We start from the raw sequence: 20847 nt of genomic DNA, 5'->3' as shown, positions 1-20847 counted from the left end.
TCAAGATTATATACACAATCTTATCTTTAAAATACATGTACATATATTATGGTTTAAATCTTAATTATCAAGATTGTAAAAAGGCAACACACATAATAGCCGAAGGTATATTACTTGGACTGACTAAAGGAATAAAATTCACATTTTAGTTAACCTCTTAACATAAAAGAAGGAAGAACTCACTATCTTCACCTACTGTTGTAAGTGCAGCTCACATATAATGGAATTCTTGCACTAAGTCAAGCATATACAAGAAAAGATATTATATGGGCCCAACTCTTACGAGCTTCACACGTGCTGTAGAGGACTCCTCGCCACCACCACCACCGCCTTCCTCTTTCTCCACAGTCATCTTACGATCTTCTCCATTCTCATGTCTATCTGCACAATTCGGGGACTCATCTGCACCCGACCGACCGTCATCACATAGCAAAGCAAAGGGAGAGAAGTTGGTGGCAAGAAATTAAAAGCTGTGTTGGTGGGAAGCGAGGAGGTAAAGATCAAATCGATGGCTGTCAGGGTTGGGATTTTTGGAGCCCACCACATCGGTAGAAAATAAAATATTATCTGCATCCACAGAGTCTCCATCTTTCATGTTCAGCTGTTGCAAATTACGTGGGGAAGCAGCCCACAACTTTGAGTCACTGTTGGTGTCAGCTTCTCAGAAATGGACCATTCAACTCTGTGTTTGCCCTGTGGTGGTTCTCTACTGTGACACTCTCTCTTCCTTCCTTTGTTTAACCACCAACTCGATCATCCAACCAATGCTTATATTTATGTATTCACATGCCCCACTCTTCCATCCATCACAACAAATCTTATATGAGATGGGAGAACAGAAGATATGAATTATGCAGCATGAACATATAAGAAAAGAGGTGGGTGTCATATACACAGCACTTTTCTTGGCCTTATTATGATGCCACGAGGATTCGGAGCTGCAAAAATACATGTACCATAAAGGTTGGTGATCGATCATGTGTGGCCACAAGCATTAAAATCCTCTACGGCACCACATCCATTTGTTGTGGACAAACCAACTACTAAATTGTAGGATGCACGTATTGATCAAGTAAAAAACTTGTCGTGTTCTTATCGAGTCCATTTGCATCTTCTCATGTATCTAATCTTTAGTAGAGAGGTGTCCATTTCCATATACTTGATTCCAAGAACACTGGGAAGAGGCTCATGTTCACTGGTGGTGAAGCTGAAGAGAAATTTGAGGCTTCCATATCAACTGTTTCACCTTGTGCAACATGAATGAAAAGCACTTCACAGGCAAGACTGCTTGATTCAGCGATTCACAGAGAGAGTAAATTGGAGACAAAGGAACACAGCTTTTATCACATCCATTCAACAACCTTCTGGACTCTGCAACCAGTAAAATTGAATGCCATACGCAACTTGAAAAAAGAGCACCCATATCATGTGATACTGTGATTGTACTTCATTGCAGCATCTGTGTTGTTGTAGGAGGAGGAAAACAATTGCCTTGTCGCTCTTTTCACCAATATTTCTCTTCAGTTGGATGCCCTTACTAAATGCTTTTGACATTCCAACAGTTAAAAGGTAACTCCAAGGATCCTTTTTCTTTTCTCATCTTTTTTTCTCTTTCTCTAGTTATCATCTAAGTTCTGATAAAGGATGCTGCCGAGTGCAGAAGTCTCATGTGACAACTTTAACCACAGACTTGCTTTACTGCCACGAGAGAAGGTGGAGAAACAGGATCAACTTCCACTGCACAACATACAATGAAGACCAAAACACTGGTCAGTGGTTAGACTGAAATAAACACCAAAGAAATAGAAGAAACCTTATCTTGGGTTTTATTTTGAGGAGAAAATTTACTAAGATGTCAGGAAGTCATGTCTTAGCAAAGTAGTACAAACACAAAAGCAGTAGTCATATCCATGCTCCCAAACCAGCAAAGTATTTTGCTGCCAGAAGGGGGGTACCAATCCGCCTTTCCTTTGCCTCCACGCTGCCTCGACTTTGGCTGGCTTCTCCCCCTCTTAATGCTATCATGCTCTCCTCACCCACCTATAGACTGCACACATCCCTGTTCCCTCTGACATCTCCTCCTCTCTCGAGCCACCATTAATGTAACCTTTCTGAGTGAGAAGAAGAGCATCCGCTCTCTTCCTTCCGTTGCTTCTTCTTGGATGGCAACCGGAAACTTTACTTTTCCACCAACTTTCTAACAGTAATTAATGTAGCAAGGTCTTTATCCATGGATTAAGTCGGGGAGAGCACATGAGATCGATCGATCTCTCTCTCTTTCTGTCGACAGTGTAGAGGACACCAAACCAAATATTATTTATCACTGAAACTGTGGAATATCTTGAAAGTGATACCTGCACAGTGAAATGAGGTGGGGCTTCACTTCACCGGCATCTATTGGGAAAAAACTTTCTTCCCAATAGATTTATCTCAGAGAACATTTATAATGGCATGGTCAGTGTGTTGGCCACAGTAACTCTTGGTTAGAGTTGTGGACCAACCTCTGGATGCTGCCATAGACAAACCTAGAGAGCATTCATTATATTGAAGCTGGAGAGCTGGAATCATGGGGAAGGAATGAAGAAAAAGACAAGTTGATGCCTTGATTGCTAGGTGACAATCTTGCTATTATAATATCTTTTGATGTATCCTCAGGGAAATCAGGACTGATTTAATTCTACTCTGGCAAACCAGGCTGAAGGCACAAAAAGAAAAAAGTTAATTAAAGACCATAAGAAAAAAAAATTAAGTGAAATTTAAGGATTAACTTGAGCTAAGAAAAAGCTTGTTTAGTCCAAGATCTTAGATCTGGCTATCTTCTAATAAATTTTGGGATTTCAACCATATGTTGTCTCCTCATCTAATCAAAAGTTGGGCAGCTAACTTATGATCAGCTGTGTCTGAAAACTGAAAAATTCAGATATTGGTCTCATATCCTTTCTTCTAAAGCTATAAATTCACTTAGTAAATAAAAATGTTAATCTATCACTGTCATCCACATTTAATAATATGTAGGAGTTGGTCAATCTGCACATTCATCAACTTTAGTAAAATCACTTCCACATCACAGCAAAATTAGGTTAAGCTAATTCAATACGATTTCGTTGGTCACCTGTCATCAAGCAAAATATCCAAAGTGAAATTGGCTTGCTCTTGTGATGTTTGATCTAATTCTTCCTAATTGCATGTTCTTGTCATGGGATATGTTCATCTCTATCTTCTTATCTATCCCACTAAGTCCCTTTTTTGGCCATTGTTGACCAAAAAAAGGGCCTTATTATTACATCTTTGAAGCCATAATGAAACTCAAAATGCCATGACTATTGGGCTTGGAATGTAGCAAGAGACAAGCATCCCATACCCCATTCTTCTAACCTTCCATTCCGTGACATATAACTAAATCAAAAAGATCATTTGGTGGAACATTGCTAGGCTTAAAAGGCTCTTAGACCAGATTTTGACTGAAAAGGATTCAATCCACACACGACAGATGCCACAGTAACAGCAAATGCAATTAGTGATTAATTGGCTAAGGTTTTTGACAAGAGAAGGTGGACATCTATCATTTCAGTGCAGCCTCTTTTATCTTGTATGAATGCTTATAACTCATGATGATCAGACTGAATAATCATTTAAATATTAGATGCACAAAAATCATATTAACAAGCAAGCTTAACAATTCATAACTGTGTTTTGTCTAGATAGCTATCATTTCAGTGCAGCCTCTTTATGGTCTTGTTTGAATGCCAAAACCTATTTGAATATATGTGAACGATGATACATTGAATGATCATTTACATATTAGATGCATCAAATTCATATTAAGAAGCAGAGCTTAGCGCCTGTCCAAATAATGTTGATAAGGTATAGGGAGGCATGGCAGGCATAGTATGATTCTTCACATGTAAATCTGAAACACTCCAAAAAGAGAAGAGTTAGGTATAAATGGTAGAAGAGAACATATCAAGAATCCCAGAAAAATGAAGAAATGCATCAGCAGTCTAAATGGCTGTATGGTTACTTTGGAAGAGTCAGAAAGTTAGGACGCTATTTTCCATCATAATTTGCTCGTCTAAAAACTACTGTGTTCCTCATTCAGTGCACCACCAACTAGTTAGGGATGACACCACTTTGAATGGAAGGTAGGTAGCTTTGGATTTTGATGTGCAAGCAACCAGGAACTGAAATGAAAGGAAAAGGAGCATCCTCGAGAGATGAAGGCACAAAGAAAACCATCATAAGTTTATTGCTAAAGTTGACAATCTGCAAAGTTGGAACACCTTTATTTCCATGGTTGCTTGAATTTTTATGTACTCTGGAGTTGGAATACAGATGGTCACCTTCTGCAATTCCTATTTCACCTATTCCATTATAATATGTAATCATACACATGGAAAATGACACTGGATACTAATTCTTACTGGATAGCCTTTTATACCCTCAGAATAATTAATCAAAAACCTAACATGGCCTGACAATGTTCCTTAGTTTGGCTCTCCTTGACTTCAAAAAGCTTCTCTAACATGGCTTCTCAACCACCTAAGAATCTGAAATCTAAACTTGGAAGCCTTACATCACACTGCTGTACCTAGGACCATTAAATGACAGAACGTGAACATGATTAGCCTCAGAAGTCAGACCACCAACCATCCTTTGAAACTTGTCCAATCAATCATTCATTTCGTGCTAATTTGTAGTGCATAATCTATGGATAAACTTGCAAAAGAAACTGATGTCATCATGACAGATAGCTTAGATACCATGATATGCTAAGCACAGCAATAAGAGCCAGTGGCCAGAATGCAATGGCCTTAATATACTCTTGATGCCACATTGGCATAGGTGTGGCATGGCAGTCCTCTTGTATGATCAAAATCATCACGTAGTATCATCACATTAACTGCTGGATTAGGAAGAACTGCACAACTCCTGTTGTATGACAATATAACTTAAGGCTATACCAACAAGATGCAGTTTCTGCAGCCACTTGGCTGATCAAAGTGCATAGCTCCACAAACACAGTTACTAATAGTAGGATTAGAAGCCCAAAATCATAGTGTCAAGTTTTTGTTAATCGGGTAGGGTACTTGTTGCCATATTAAGGTGATCAAGTAATTAATTTGCTAACGACATGGCAAAAGATTCAGTAATTTTACAAACATACTGTAAAAATAACAGGAACTAACCCATACCTGCAACAGCTGGAAAAGCATACCCACGGATGTACTTATAATCTAATATTTTTTGAATCAGCATTGTAAGAATTCCAAGAACAGATGCCCGATGGACGTGCAACAATACTGTAGAATTGCATCCAACAATAGTATGCATGCCTCCTTGGCTGCAATATCCATGGCCTTTGCTACTTCATCCCTTTAAAAAAAAGAAAAAAAACTGCACCAATCAAACTCAGCCTACCTATGAAGATCAACGCCTCCAGTAACAGCATTAGATTTCCAATATATTGTACAGTGATTGAGTCCATGATATGCCATTGTGGGACCCAAGGATCCCACAACAATGACAATCAGATATTGCAAAATGTGAAACGGATGCTAATGGTACAAGGAATTCTCAGACCTGGGGAGTTTACAGGTAGGTTTTCTATTCTTCGTCATCAACCTTCTCATGACATTGGAATTACATATGCACGATCATAAAGATCTAGTGATTGATACATGGAACAGCTAAAATAAAGAACAATGGGCATCATCCTTGGTACACTAAATTTCAATCACTTCCTAATGAACTTCTTGTAAGCAGTCAGCGACATTCAAACCAACTAGCTAAGAAATTAAGGCATGTCCACAATAAAACTAGAGTCATAGCCGAGGTGATACACTTGAGTCATAAGTCTGCAATTTGGCTGAGAGATGAGAACTGTGCTTTAATGTTCCCAAGAGTATCTTCATCAACGTAGACAGTTGCAGACATCTTAGATAGAGAATGAAAAGACAAAGTTACCACACTTTCTGATTCTTGCTTGGTCATTAACTGATTTTCACTTCTCAAATTACTAGATGCATCTGCAACAATATCCATCTGGTCTGACAGCTGAGATTTCATGTCTAAGCAAGATCTGAGATCTTCATCACTTTCTGCTCTACTCAACTTATTAATTAAGTGAGTCATTGCTGCACTTCTTTCATGGCGCCATTTCATGGTCTTTTTCGACCTTTGACACTCTTCATGATCATCTAGGTCATCAACATATGTTGAACTATCAACATGAATAAATTTTGCATCACGCAACTTGCTCAATTTCTGATCAATAAGGTCCCATATCCTCTCTCGCAAAACAGCAACTCTTTCAGAATCAGCTTTAAGCTTCATTTTAATCTCAGATACCAAATTTTCAGAAGAACTAGGACCAAATCTGGTCTGGTGACCGGGTTCAGTTCCTTCCATGATTGAGAGTGTTTCTTCCAGCAAATCGACATTTTCCATGTACCTATCAAGTGCCTCATTTTCAGCTTCAATATTTTGTTCAAAATGCTCTCTTAACTTCATAAACCTCCACTGGTTTATATCTGTTGCATCCTGAGACATTGCCAAGATCCTGAAGTCGTCAGCAAAAGTAACTGGAGCTTACCAGCAATTTTGAACAAATGACTACAAACAAGGACTATAGTCACTATACCTTCCTGGTAAGAGGTCTCTTTGTCCGTAAAATATTGGCAAATTTATTAGAAAGCTGCCTGAGTGAATTAAGTCTCCAAGAAGCCCTGAACCATTAAATGGTTAGACAATACTAACAAACAGCCATGTTAATAAATATTTTTTCTACGTCCTGGATTTGCACAACTTACCCAGTTGTAGACACATCATTTGATGGTTGTTCCACTGATATGGAACTAGAAACTGGTGGTTTGTCTGGTAAAATACCATTCTGTTTCAGAACTGTTGTATTTGCCCTCGAAGCAAGATTGACAAAAGTGAATATTAGTAAGAATATCATTAGTTCAACCCAGTAAGGTAACTTTATTGAAACATCATAACAGTGCATAATTGTTCCATTTATTGAAATATCATAACAGCGCATAATTGTTCCATGTGGTCAGTGAGAGAAATTGTTTCATGGTGATCTCAAAGAAACAACAGTGATGCAGCTAAATAGTTAAAGAGGTTCAATTTTGTGCTTCATTACTGATTTCTGCATTAATTTATCAGCGTACCATGAATATGACATGGATTTTCAGCTTTGGCACAACAACTCTTACATGATTGGAAGGGGCACCTACAAAAGCAATGTCAAGCCTCAACAAAAGTCCATGGAACAAAAAACCATATGGACACCATTATACTACAAAAAAAAAAAAAAAAAATTCAAATTCCCAATAGCTTGATGCAATGAAAATTATTAGCTTAACAAATAACAAGAATTTAATGCACCTTCTAAAAGGACAAGTTTAATTTGCTTGATTACTTTATCCATTGGTTGCTTCCTAATGCAAAGATGTTGTGCCCCTTCTTCTAGATTTGAGTTCAGGGATGCGTCAGAGTTTTACTGTAAGGTCACAAGAGATATGATGACAACCAAAAGTTCAGGAGAAACAATAGAACAAGAAGAACAAGAAGAGAAGACGAGAAAAACAGAAAGGAGAAAAGGAAGGAGTTGAAGAAAATATAGATTTAGAGAAGAAGAATAGAGAAAGAGAAGGCCGACCAGGTCTGATCCCAGGCTAGGTGTCCATCTCCAACAAGTGGTATTCAATGAACCCAATAATTCGAGTACTCAATACAAATCCAACTCAATATCAGGGGTACAAATACTGAAAACTGGAACCATGAAGTTATTGCACAGTATATGGATTCTCAATCCATACCTAATAAAGAAATACAAATATCCAACACTCAACCTGATACCCAATGAGAATATGATGGCTTTTGGATTAGGATCCATGCTTATATTTTCCAATTCCTTGATAGACTTGGACTCTTACTCAAACTGTATCTTGTCCTTAATGGTTTGAGTCCATTGAAACATATGACTTAGATTATATGAAAGATGACCCAAAGATTTGTCAGACTCCAGATTAGCATCAACCCGATGCCTAGGCTTAGGTCAAAGAAAAAGAATGAAAAAGGAGGTAATTCAAAGCATGAGGCTCCCACTAATGCTGAAATAAGGTAGACTCGATGTACGCAAACTTTCCCCTACAAGCAAAGACTGGTCATAAAGGAATAATCTTACTGAAATGCCAAAGCATGCACTCTCAATGCCTGAAATTTGGTCAAGCTTTAAAAAAGATCTGCATGATACCCTAGTATTGGACCCTAAAGGAAACGACATATGTTCTGAAGTAAGCATGTCAGTTTATTAGATTATACAGAAAGTGGCTACATATCAGTTATCATGTCCAGCAATTACATCCTGATGAAAGAAAGTGACCAATTGACCAACTCTACCAAAAAGAAATGCAACATTTGGGAATCATAAGGATTACAACCTTTCCCCATACAAAAGCAAATCTCTGATCTAATCATTGTTATTCCTCATTTTGTTTCACATGTCCTTCATCTGAAATATCTTCCTAATTTTTTTATTACTGACTTCAAATTATGCATGAATACATCTCTTCATTATCATACTAAGAATAATATGTTACTACCTTAACACATTTTGTAACTCAAAAAACTAAAGGGGCAAGCACATCAACCTAGAACGAGCAACATTGCCACACTTGATACACTTTGGTTTGTTGAGTCCTCGGAGGCTTGGCTTTGGCATTTCATAGGAACCAGGCTGTTGAGGTGTTGTGTTGCCATTTATGGCTGTGATGGCGATGATAGAGTCACCAATGTTGCTAATAGAGACAGGAGATGAAGAAGCCATGTGACTGATCTCTTCCAAAAGGCAGAGCTCCGAAATGAAACTGCACAGAATACAAAAAGATGAGAACAAGAACCAAATCAACACATGTTATGAAACACTATTCACATAGACCGCATACACATGCTAAGAAAGAATGACAGGACAGAAAAGACAGATATGCATCATGGCAACACTCGAGTTAAGAATTAGCTGAAACCATTTGCTTGGATTGCAGTAAGCCCCAAATTCCACCATAGCGTCACTCATGTGCCAGAAAGATTTACAAAGCTACCCTGCCTTACTACACTTAAACCTTAGTTAGATGAGAAGAAAAAGAAAGGTCTGTTTGAGTGAGGAAGAACAATGCTATAGTTATTTCCGTAGGGCACAAACCAACATCGCGTTTAGATCAATCATTCGACTCATACCAACGGGCTAGCCATGGAGATTCTCACTATCTAGACGAGTGCCCTGAAGGATTAGCCAGTTCTGTTGAAACAGAAGGGACCCGGTCCTAGGTTCAACAAAGAAAAAACTGAGGGACCAACAAATCCATTATGCAGTGCGAATATCCAATTCGATCCACCGGCCGCCTGGTGACATAACTTCCACACCCAAGCACTAAACGGGCGAAAGAACAAGAGAAGCGAGAGCGAGACAGACGCACCTGTAGAGAAATGGAGCTTGGTTGTGCTACTACGATCCTGGGGTCCTCATCATCAGGAAGAAACCCTAACCCTAACAAAGAATAGGAGTGGTTTGGATTTTGGAAGGAGCGGTCCACCGTCACCAGAAGGGATGGCCGGTGGGGGCGAGAGTCGCTTTTAAAAGAATAATGGCGGATGCGGTGATTACGAATCAGGCCTTTCTATGACCTGTCCCAAGTGTGACGCGTGGGGCTCGTATCAAGATTGAGTCCGGACAAACCGACTTGGATCCAAGCGGGACTTGACGAACGCCGTCGATCGATTGGGTTATTGCAATTCCATTACATTGACAAAGTATGAATAATTTCATCGAGGCGTTTGGACTTTTAATAATGAAAACGTTAAGCACCAAATCAAATTTAACTGCCCCGTTTATTCAGATTTAATGCGAAGCATTCCACAGCGGCGGCAGGATAGTGAAGATAACAGTCCAGAATTTCTCATCCGTCAATCTCCTCGGTATTCAAATGCCTAAATCGTAAAAAGAAATAATCATCAACAATTCTACAAAACATTTCTTTCGGAGACCAACAAAAATTTCCTACTACATGGTGGAGACTGCAACTGAGTATAATTTTACATCTTGTAGTAAATGAGGTTGTTCATCAAGTTTGAGGGCCGAACAGCAACAGGATTTGCTTCCCAAATATGAAGGCAATGCAACCACCATAGATGACCAACCAGTGAACCATGACAGACCAGTAAATAACGCTAGATTAAATTTTAAGCTTTGACCAGCTTCCTAAGCATCCTGTCATGCTTCAGCATGGAGCTCACACTCTCGACAACCAAGACAGTCTGCAAAAGTGCAAGCGATCATGTTATGTCAAGAAAATATCGGACATAATCCATGACATATCTAACAGTTTGACATCTTCTGGTGAAAGTTGTCAAAACAATATCAGCACTGTATGCCATCTACTCTACATCTTTTAGTTACAGCTTAAAGGACCAAACACCATTTAGTAAAATCAGATGATTGAGATGAAGAGATTTGCTAAGCAGCAACATCGTCATACCTGCAAGCATGCATAAGCAAGACCAGTGGCAAAGTAGAAATTAGCATTTCCAGTACCCTGTTAAGATTTCAATGACCATCAGCGATATAACGAAATAGAAAGAACTTGTACGGTGAACAATAAGAGAAAGAGAGAGACAGAGACCCTCCAAATCCACAGGTTGTGCATAACAGGGCTGAGAAGAGAGACCCCAATGTATCCACAAAACAGAAAGAAAGAGAAATGCATATCTGCATGCAAACTTAACTGTCATTACATGTCAAGTTTCAAGTCAGGACTAAGGAGATGCTGAATACGAACATTACCTGCTAACTCATTGCAAAAAAGTGCTAAAAGACCCAAGTAAAGAGCTGAGTCACCCACCTCCATAGATGAACAAGGTGAAAAAGTAAAGTCAATATTCAAATGAATGAAATATGATAACAAACAAACATGAAATTACTCCTAAATTTCAGCTTGAACATTTGAGTAATATGAAGAAGAAGAAAAAATGCGAATAAAAAAAATTGAGGAATTAGATACAAAAATACATTGTGTCTTTTCACATAATAAAAACTCACTAACACCAATTGTTAGAAAAATGAACTTTTCCCCCTTCCACCAGTATTTATGCCTCCCTCAATATCCAAGATTTTCTAAACCAGGGCAAGAACAAGACCTCAGGACTCTCTATACTGCATTTGTTTTCTAATATATATACTTGCACGAAATCATGTCCAGGATTTAGCCAATTTGAGCAAGCTGAAGAATGTTAGATAAAGTTGCTCAGAGGTATTGAACCACTATTCCTAGATTTAGAACTATGCCCAAGCTAATCCTTAGTAGCAAGGTTCATCTTACCAGTCCATATCAGTGTATCGATTGACTATCGGTATGATATGTATCGTGACATACTGAAGTACCATATGTCGGTATGGTAGAGCATACCACCATTACGGTAAAATTACCAAAAAGTAGCTTCAAAATTTTCTAAAAATTAGAAGAAAAATAATTAGATTAGGATTTAAGTTGAAAATAAATATAAATTTAGTATATTTTAGCAAAAATAATCTAAATTAGAATAGAATAGTAATAACATATATTTTTTTTGGGCTCTGAGGAGTAACTTTGTGGTACGGTCCAGATCATTCTTTCGTTATTGAATTATCTACAAAGAAATGATTTAAATTATTAGATTATTTTTTAAACAACTTAAACCTTAAGATTCAAATAAATCAAGTAATCAATCGATAGATATACCTGGTTTTACCACAAAAAAGAATGACGGAACTCCACGGGCGATGGATTAGGGTCCTCAACCCTATGTATCTGGATATCAATTTGATATGTTTGTCGAACCTAATCCCGAAATTGATCTCATTACATAGTATACTGATACACTATCTGTCATTGATGCATCAATGTGGTGATAGTCGTAGTCTGATCGTCTTGAACCACGTGTCCAAGGCAACTCTTGAGGTAAGGACAATTGTGACATGTATTGGTACGGAGCATGGAGAATGTCAACTTTTACTTTCGCAACTAATATGCTATTCTATATCATAAGATCGATCAGCGTACTATTTCTCAGAGAAGAATGACCAACTATCACCGTATTGTTAATGGTCGTAAGATTCTCCATAATACGATGAGCTTCGCTCTGTGTCTACATCGTGTGGGCTATGTCGTATCTGCTTAAAATCATCCACTATCTTTCCCTTCCCCTTCTATGTATAAACTTGACTAATACTTCGTCGAGCGTCATAATCTAAAATCTTGGGTGGCATATGTAAAATATTGCTCCTCGATTTATGCACTACCCTCAAATTATGTAGACAAGACCATCAACTCCCCAACGTCGCTGCTATCATCAGTCGAGGCACTACTATCCGTGTCGTTGCCATATCTTTGGATCGAGCAAGTTGTTGAATGCGATTAAGGTGTCATGTTGCCCGACTCAATTATTTCCAACAATGCGGCTAATGCTATAGCCTTCCCCTTTGCCTTTGCCTTTGCATGTTGGGCGGACGACTGTGACGGTTGAGTGTCCTAAGTTTCTTAAGCAGTTTGACTTGATGTTGTTCGGCTCCTTCCATCACATTGATCGACAGGGATCTTCCTCCTACGAGGGATACACTTCTTCTTCTATTGTCGTGGTGATAAAACGTAAAGGACATGGAGGATCTCCCGCCTTATTAAGCAAAGGATATGATGAAGATATGAGAATGAGAGAGATATGTGAGTGAAAAAGAGTTAAAAAGAATTAAAAAGATTAAGAGAGTTAAATGAGTTAAAAGAGGGGAGAGGAGAGGATTTAAAATCTCTTTCCTATGGTTCAAATCAGGGTCTGCCGTACCGAACCGTACCGCCCGGTACGGGTGGTACGTACCGGTCCGACAGATTGTCGGTACGCGAACCGCCTGTTACCGGTTCGAGTGCACTGTAGCAGTGCTACAGTACTCGGCACACCTGGGTGTACCGCTCGGTATACCGTACCGGTACCGAGCCCAAGTCGAAATACCGGTACGGTACGGTATTGCGAACCTTAGTTCAAATGGTTAAATTGACTGTATGAAACAACGCAATCTCAACCCTTGATCAGTAATGGTCGAATTTCAATCGTTACAAACCAAATACAAACCTCATATCACTCGATACGAGGTCATGTAATGTGTATCGCCCGATATAGGACGATCCGTGTACCAATCCAAAATGGGTTGAACCCTTTCCTATGGTTCAAATGGTCAAATTGACTATTTGAAATAGGGAATCTCAGCCCTTGACTTGCAACAGTTGGATTTAGACTGTTACTGACTAATACAAACCACGTATCACTTGATACGGTCATGTAATGTGTACTACCCCATATAGGGTGCTCCATTTACCGATCCCTTGTTAGACCGGTATGTATCGCCCGTACCGGGTGGTACACCATAATATGGTGAACCTTGCTTGGTAGTCTCATAAACATGAGTTAGTAACAACAAACTCATTAAATCTCACATAAGATTGCCTTTTCAACAATTTGATCATGTATATGTATAGCATGTGAAGGCTTCTTCAGACAAGCAAGGCTGTTAATACTGCATCAATCCAAACAATTCAGTGCTGAGAGCCAAAGCCATTAGAGGAAAAACAATCAAAGTGGAACAGAGGTTTACAAATCATTTTGAAGCTATGTTAACTATGCTGATGGTGAGTCTAACACCACCATTAGACTTCTAGTTAATGGAAGCAATTATAATCACCACAATTGAGTCCTCGTAAATCAGCTACATCTGTTAACACGCAGAACAGCCGGCTAAATATTGTACACTCCAAATAAATGCAACATTAATCATAAATGTATTACATAATTTTTTTTATTGCCATACTTATGCTATACTATTGATTACCTTTTCGAAAATTCATATAAATATGGTGCATCAGTAGCCAGTATGCAACCAATTTTCAAAATGAAGAATAACTTACCGAGGGATAAGACTTTAGCATTGAAGAGATCGCAATATACACAAACGCAAGGAAGCACGACCGATGTTTCAAACGTATTGCCAATGGCAAAATCATGAAGAGTATATTGACATGAAAAACTATCAGGAAGAAGTTCCTGAAAAAGTCAAAGACTTCTGCAAAGAAATACCTGCATTCATTTACTACACACATGAGCAAACATGTAATACAAACAAAGTAGGATACACATAATAAAATCTTTAATAAGCTTACCATAAAACACCTATATTTGGTGAAAGATCTTCAACGGTAAGAATAAATCCATACGTTCTGTCAAAAAGAAAAAGAAAAAGAAAAAGAAAATTAAGATCTGAAGAGTGAAGACAACCATATATCAGCTATCTTTTAACAATTTATGCTAAGAGACCATCTACGTGGTAACTAGATTTCAAACCAGATTTATTAATCTCTAAAAATACAGCAGATACGATGGGACTGTCAAAGAAGTGTAAAATTACTTTATTGTTCATTTTCCACCATCTGAATTGGTAGTTTTATTTCAAGAAATTAGGTACATCCCACTAAGGTGATTGACGTAAACATCTGTGATCATTGATCACTTATAAGCTTTAACTTCAAGAGCAGCAAAAAGTCCATCAACGAAGGATAGGCGAAGTGCCCAACAGCATCAGCAAGTTTCTAAGGTGGTTGCAGCACCTCAATGGATGAGATAAGCTTCAAATATATTAGAAAGTAGAATATGGAACATCAAAATTAACTAGACAGCTTTTGTTTTACCTGCATTTATTTTCTCTAAGAAAACATTTATTACTTTATAATGTGATTTGGAGTAAGAAAGGAACACCAAATTAGCCAGTTGGTTTTTTCTTTTTCAAGGACACAGCATTGATTACTTTATACACATGGAATGTCACCAACACTGGTGGTATATCTACTTGTACCTTCACCATCCAATAATTAAAAACAAAAATTGCCTTATACACGAACACAAAACCACCCAAATGCATTTTATTTGGTTTTCAGGCTTATCAAACCTCAATAACAAGAACTTGGTGTGATAGCATTGCCCATTGGGATGAACAGCTCACCTTTGACTTACATATTGTCAGACAGAAGTTTCTGATTAAGGCTCAAATACTAATGAAAAGTCAATGGAGATGCATTTTGGTAATAAAATACTAATTATAAATTCATTATCGAATTTGGAGAGCAGAATTATTGAGAAAAAATATCGCAATGTTACATAGTCCAAGCCAAGGTAATAAGTTGTATGTCAGGAAAAAATGAAATGAGAACTGCCTAATGGATTGTGTATCTTACTTCCTGAACATTTCTGACAGGCCCCCAACATCTTTGAGTGACATACTACTCAAAAATAAGACATAGCACAACCATATGAATACCCACAATACAAAGTGAAGAACTTGAACCCATGAGAAAGTATGAATTGTATTATCTGTCAGCTTTGATGCTCCAGATTTGTCAGGACTCTGATTTAGAGCACCACTACTACTTGCATCAGAAGTTTTATGTAGGAACAACTTTGAAGGAGGAGCATCCAGACCATATCCTAATAAAAGAATGACCTGAAATAAAGTTAACCAAGGAAAGAAAAGGTGAGATGATTATTTTATTGAGGAAGAAATAGACTGCAGCATAAAACTACTATGTGAACAAAAAACGAATACCGGCACAATCAGGATGATTGGATAAAGAGATAAGTGTGTTGCAAAAACCCATCCAAAGGCTGCCAATGGTGCTATTCCTGTGAAGGGCAGAGTTCTCTAATTTCCAGCAATAAGACTATGGAAATGTTTTTAATTAACCAAACAAGAGCATGATATAACAGCCAAAAGATCAGCAGTTTCAGAGCCCTACGACATTTTCCCATCCATGAGAAATATAACAATGTTTTAGGCAAGCATAAAAGCGAATCACAAAATTTGCATGTGCATATTGAAACAAGAAATATATCAATATTGATCAAGCAGTCACTTAAACTACACCAATAAAAAGAATAGGTAGCATAATCCTAATGAAACTACTCAACCAAAATTGGCATTATAATAATCAAGAAAACACAAGGATAATGCCTTTTTGTACCAAAATGATAGCAAGAGGCAGCAGCTGAAAATTTGAGTTGTCAATTTTATTATAACCATGTTGACAAATAAAGGATCCTATATATATTATATATACTTACAAATGCAAATATTCAGGATGCTTGAAGTCCACTTGACTAGATAGGAAATCTAGTGGTGACACTAGATTAGTCAGAATATATTTATAAACAACTACTAGTTGATAGTTCAGGTATGAAGAAAGAGATGATGAGCTTCTAAATACCAAAATAACAAAAGGAGTAATCTAGGTGTGTCAAACAAAAAATAAACAGAGAGACAAACATAAGTTGAGCAAAAAAGTACCCACAACCAGGAAAGATCTACAACCACACGGAGTAGGACTGCTGATATGTATAGAACCATGTATAAGTAGTTCAGGGTACACATAGGGCAAAATGTAGAGTACAGATAAAATATAACCAATAGTCTATCCCTTCGAATAAACCAACAATGATAGAATTCTTGTGGAATATCATAATTCAAATTTAGGCTTAAATGAATTTAGCATCTGTTTCATATATATTATTAAAAGGTATAAAACCTTGTGCAAGCTACTAAATATGCTGTATATAAAAATATGAATATACAACTAATAAGTTGCTCAATGGATGATTGGCATGCTCTGATTATAAAAGAAACAGTCACCAAATTGAAGTTTATCTCAGGATGTCAGATCTCAAGACCACAATTATTAGGGCATAAAACAGGAATTACGTGAACAAGCTCCATAGATTGCCATGACAACCATTAAATTATCAATTGGCGATGTAGACGATCCCATGCAAGTGACTATCGTTAGTGGATTCCAAAGATATACAAGAGAAGCAAAATCTCCAGGGTTCACAGTTCCTGAAAGTATTAGATAAACAAAATTAGCAAAACTTAGCATTAGCTACTTATTGTGAACATTATAAAAGCTAGAATATATAAAAGCTATAAAATAAGAAATTGGGTTTCCAAGAACATTATAATAACTAGAATATATATTTTGTCTACCATCTGGCATCCAATGGGAGGTATGTATGATTTGAATGAAAAAGTCACTGCTAGATGAAGGCCTAAATATGTGTAGAGCAAACATGCAAGGTAGCAGAATCTAATTTGAGCAGAGTATTCTCTTCATCTCATAGTGTTTGCCCAGTAAAATGAACCTTTTGAATGACAACTCCCCTATTTCCTTTATTCTGTCAATTTGTTTTTTGTGATGTAATTACTTAATTTATACATAAGGCTCATAAATCTTTCTTCTCGTTAACAATTTTCATGCTGCAAGTTCTGAATAAAATTTTACTTGTCCAAGGAAAAGGGAGTATTATAACTACCACTAGTCTATACAAGCACACTACTCACAAGAAGGATCATGGAGGATAAATTGACAACAATTATAAATCAGGACAGTGAACAAACTACTCTTGCAGCAACATGACGTTTTAAATGCACCTGAAGCTTCTACCAGCTTCGAGAGGTTCAGAACCTGAAAGCTCTTGTGGCGTGACAACAGAAGCTTCTGACCAGTTGCACGGATAAGTATGGCAGTAATAAAATCTACAACCACAAACATCAAACTGTTTTTGCATTGATAAGCATTAAATATCATACTTAACAATCCAAAAACCACCACAAATAGAGGCTAAATGGAGAAGGCTTCTTAGAGATGTCAAAAAAACAACAGTATAGCAGTTTTCAGTTAGATCAGAAGATAAGGAATTATCTGCATGGATCAAACAGTTGAAGAAAATCTATGCTTCAGATCTTATATAGTAATATTTACATCACAGTTGATGCGACACCTATTTGATTATAAAAAGATAAAGCACATTGCATCTTGATTTTCTAAACCATTCACATGCACAACTTCATGAAGCAATGTTGTTTAATGGCTCCCTGGGTTCATCAAAGTAAAGGTCAGCAAACTCATTATGCTATTGGGTCATACCAGTCTGTGATGAGAAAAAAGAAATAGCCAACGCAATTAGTCATGGCAATATGCCACGATAGAAAAGGAAGCAGACTTACAAAAGCACAACACATGAGATTTCATCAAGTTTTGCAGGTATCTATATGGACATATACATAATAATATGAAGTTAATTTAGTTAATGCCCCAGACAAATTATTACTGGACCAAAATTTATAAAATAAATGAAATGTCACCTGCAATAAAAGTGAGGGGGTCGTCCTTCAACTCTGCAAAAGTGAATTCCAGAAGAAGAATGTTAAAGAAGACTAAATGTCTAGATGTAAATGGTATATCTAAACAAATCATGAGTAAGCCCCATTATTCCTCCAACAAGGAAGAAATGAAACCTACATATCTTCAATCATGTCTGGATGTAAATTGCTTTTTGTATGCTTTCATTTTCTTGTGTAAGTGGGAACATATAAGTTCTAGCTTATTTTGTTTTTAAAAAAGTGAAAAACATTAGTGTTTGGACAATAAAGTTCCATAGGAAAGCTTAACAGCACAGAAGCCACTTATCAAAGCAGAATCTGTACCTTCTAATAGTCAACTGCCCAAGAAATGATAATAGCAGAGGGGAACCATGGTACATTGAACCTGAAAGAAACAAAGTTGCCAGAATAAGAGAAATGACAAATAGAGAATATGGACCACATTCTTCCTCATGCCATTAAACCCATGAAGCCTATTCTGTAAAGGGCACTTAAACAGAACGTATAACATACTCAGGTAATGACTTAAGTTCAAAATAACAAGCTATGGTGTGACAGCAATTGATTCTAGCACTAAGAGTTTATGACCCCTAAGCGGAGAGACAGAAAAACTGGAGAATCTAGCACACAGCAAGCAGCAAGCTCCAGGTTCCAGCAGAAATCAAATAGCTAATTAAGGCGCAAGAAAGATTCAAACAATTAAGCAATTTTTAAGCATTCCTTTTGTGGAGTATTTGAAATATAGGAAATTAACACGTAGATCTTCATCGTAAATACATTCCCATAAAGAATATAATGGCTTATTACAGCATTTCATGTGGAATATAACTAATAATGATTTACCAGCACATAATAAAATAGATAATTAGATTTATTAATCTCCTGTGCTGACTAAAATACAGAAAAACATCTGAATAGGTTAGCACGATGTTTGCAACATAAGATTATTGATTATAAAATGTCCAAATTAGTGACACTATTAAGGGAGCATCATGAAACACCAGCAACCAGTTAATTCCTGATCATCTTTGGATTACATAGACACTATTCAAGTGGTCATCTATTCTAACATCCGTTGCCCTAGGAGTGACAGAAATCCAGTAAAACTAACCTTTTCTTGGAGGAAAATAGAAAACAGTATTAAAAAACTGTCCTAGAAAATTTCTGTCAGATGTAACACATTAATATAGGTGTCAACAGGCCTGTCCCTTTGCTTAACATTTGCCAAATGGGATTTTCTCTTCATGTCCTGTGCATATGATAAGAATGGATAGGGCTCAAGCCTACAAGATTATGATTTGTACTCATAAAACCATACAAACCTAGCTGAATATGATGATATACTTCTGATGTTAATAATCATTATCATTCCCTACATTAACAAAGTCTAGAATGTAAATCATTGTCTTTATCATTAGCAAACAATTTCTGTCAAATAGAAGACTAGCGCAAAAATTTGCTTACTCATGATCCTCATCTTTGTTGTTCCAATAGTCTTATCCATTTTCATAAAAGAAAAAAATCATAACGGTGGCTTTCTGTCTCAGATATGCTCATGACTATGAGTCTTGATGTTGAAGATTGATTAGGCATTAAAAAGTTCAGAGCGGTAAAATCAAGTCCTTCATAAATAAAGAAAAGCATACAAATGCACATTCCAACATTCAGTTTGATTAATCTAAAATATTCCCTAAGGAGCTATCACATGATATTATTTAGCACCTGATGAGATTTTTGTTTTTTTTTTTTGGTGAACACTATCAAGCGTTCACTCATCCATGAATTGTAAATGCTTCTACCAAGGTTTTCCACTTACATTATCTGCAAAATCCACCAAAGGCAACCTAGGATGACTATTACTGAGTAGTTTGGAACTGATAGGTTCGCCTCTAGTGCTGTTATCAATATATGCTCTGATCATTCCGCTTCTTCTGCTATAACTCATCGAGTGTACTATGGACAATTAATATGTAAAATTCAGAAACATCAAATTTGATGCGATCCACGTAAAATTTGTTTGCAAACCGTCGAAAGTGACGATGGCACACAATAGAAAGCTCTTATCACCAAAAAACACCAAAATCAACCAATGCTAACTTAAGATTTTAACTTCTTGGAACCAAAAAACCCTAGGAAGGCACCGGAACCTGAGTAGGGCGACATGGACGCCTGCTTGAGCCAGTAACCTTCCGCCACTGTGAGAAAGAAACGAAAATAAGAGAATGTACGCGATGATAGACGAAAGAAAGAAACAGAAGAAAGAGAGGAAGGGAGATTGGGCTTCATACGGCGGCGGAGGCTGGTGAGAGGGGTGGCGACCTCAGGGCGAGAGCCGAGGTGGAGATCCTTGGGGAAACATAAGAGGAGAAGGAGGCGGAAGACAATCGCCGCCGCCGCTAGGGTCCAATATCCCCGGATCCCCGCCATAGCTGCTCCTCTGCTCGCGATCGTGGCGAGAGAAACAACAGTAGCGGTCGCCGAGCCGACCCGAACACATACCCATACTGTAAAGCTAACACCTCGGTCCTACCTACTTGGGCTGAGCCGTTGAACTCACAACT

At 37.5% G+C, this 20847-nt stretch overlaps 2 protein-coding genes across 3 annotated transcripts; both read right to left on the bottom strand.

Annotated features, from left to right (window-relative positions):
• Window positions 1-5421: 5421 nt before the first annotated feature.
• LOC103975125 (uncharacterized) lies at window positions 5422-9639 on the bottom strand. 2 transcript variants are annotated; one of them, XM_009390038.3, is made up of 6 exons: window positions 9483-9639; window positions 8661-8876; window positions 7176-7237; window positions 6810-6900; window positions 6641-6725; window positions 5422-6540 (listed from the first exon to the last, which is right to left on the bottom strand). In XM_009390038.3, exons 2-6 carry the CDS (start codon window positions 8834-8836, stop codon window positions 5848-5850), a joined length of 1107 nt encoding a protein of 368 aa, XP_009388313.2. In that variant the 5' UTR covers window positions 8837-8876; window positions 9483-9639; the 3' UTR covers window positions 5422-5847. The 2 variants fall into 2 exon arrangements, with proteins under 2 accessions (XP_009388313.2, XP_064993920.1); XM_065137848.1 differs by lacking the exon at window positions 7176-7237.
• A 319-nt stretch (window positions 9640-9958) lies between these two features.
• On the bottom strand, window positions 9959-20813 carry LOC103975142 (uncharacterized). The gene is made up of 14 exons (XM_009390056.2): window positions 20575-20813; window positions 20434-20481; window positions 18611-18671; window positions 18269-18301; window positions 17555-17679; window positions 16829-16963; window positions 15680-15756; window positions 15312-15577; window positions 14244-14300; window positions 13992-14160; window positions 10847-10904; window positions 10686-10771; window positions 10542-10598; window positions 9959-10320 (listed from the first exon to the last, which is right to left on the bottom strand). Exons 1-14 carry the CDS (start codon window positions 20711-20713, stop codon window positions 10246-10248), a joined length of 1386 nt encoding a protein of 461 aa, XP_009388331.2. The 5' UTR covers window positions 20714-20813; the 3' UTR covers window positions 9959-10245.
• Between the last annotated feature and the right edge of the window lie 34 nt (window positions 20814-20847).

Source organism: Musa acuminata, chromosome BXJ3-2 (assembly GCF_036884655.1).
Source record: "Musa acuminata AAA Group cultivar baxijiao chromosome BXJ3-2, Cavendish_Baxijiao_AAA, whole genome shotgun sequence".
NCBI classification, from domain to species: Eukaryota; Viridiplantae; Streptophyta; class Magnoliopsida; order Zingiberales; family Musaceae; genus Musa; species Musa acuminata.
This window is presented reverse-complemented; position numbering and strand designations above follow the sequence as displayed.

Excerpts from the sequence above, each read along its gene's own strand:
- LOC103975125 (XM_009390038.3), bottom strand. The coding sequence starts at position 8,836 with ATGGCTTCTTCATCTCCTGTCTCTATTAGCAACATTGGTGACTCTATC. Across the intron at positions 7,238-8,660 it reads GGCAATGTTGCTCGTTCTAG|GTGCCCCTTCCAATCATGTA; the intron begins GTTGATGTGCTT and ends TTGCTTTTGTAG. Across the intron at positions 6,901-7,175 it reads AAATCCATGTCATATTCATG|TTCTGAAACAGAATGGTATT; the intron begins GTACGCTGATAA and ends CAAATACAACAG.
- LOC103975142 (XM_009390056.2), bottom strand. The coding sequence starts at position 20,713 with ATGGCGGGGATCCGGGGATATTGGACCCTAGCGGCGGCGGCGATTGTC. Across the intron at positions 20,482-20,574 it reads TCTCACCAGCCTCCGCCGCC|TGGCGGAAGGTTACTGGCTC; the intron begins GTATGAAGCCCA and ends TCTTTCTCACAG. Across the intron at positions 10,772-10,846 it reads TTTTTGCAATGAGTTAGCAG|ATATGCATTTCTCTTTCTTT; the intron begins GTAATGTTCGTA and ends GTTTGCATGCAG.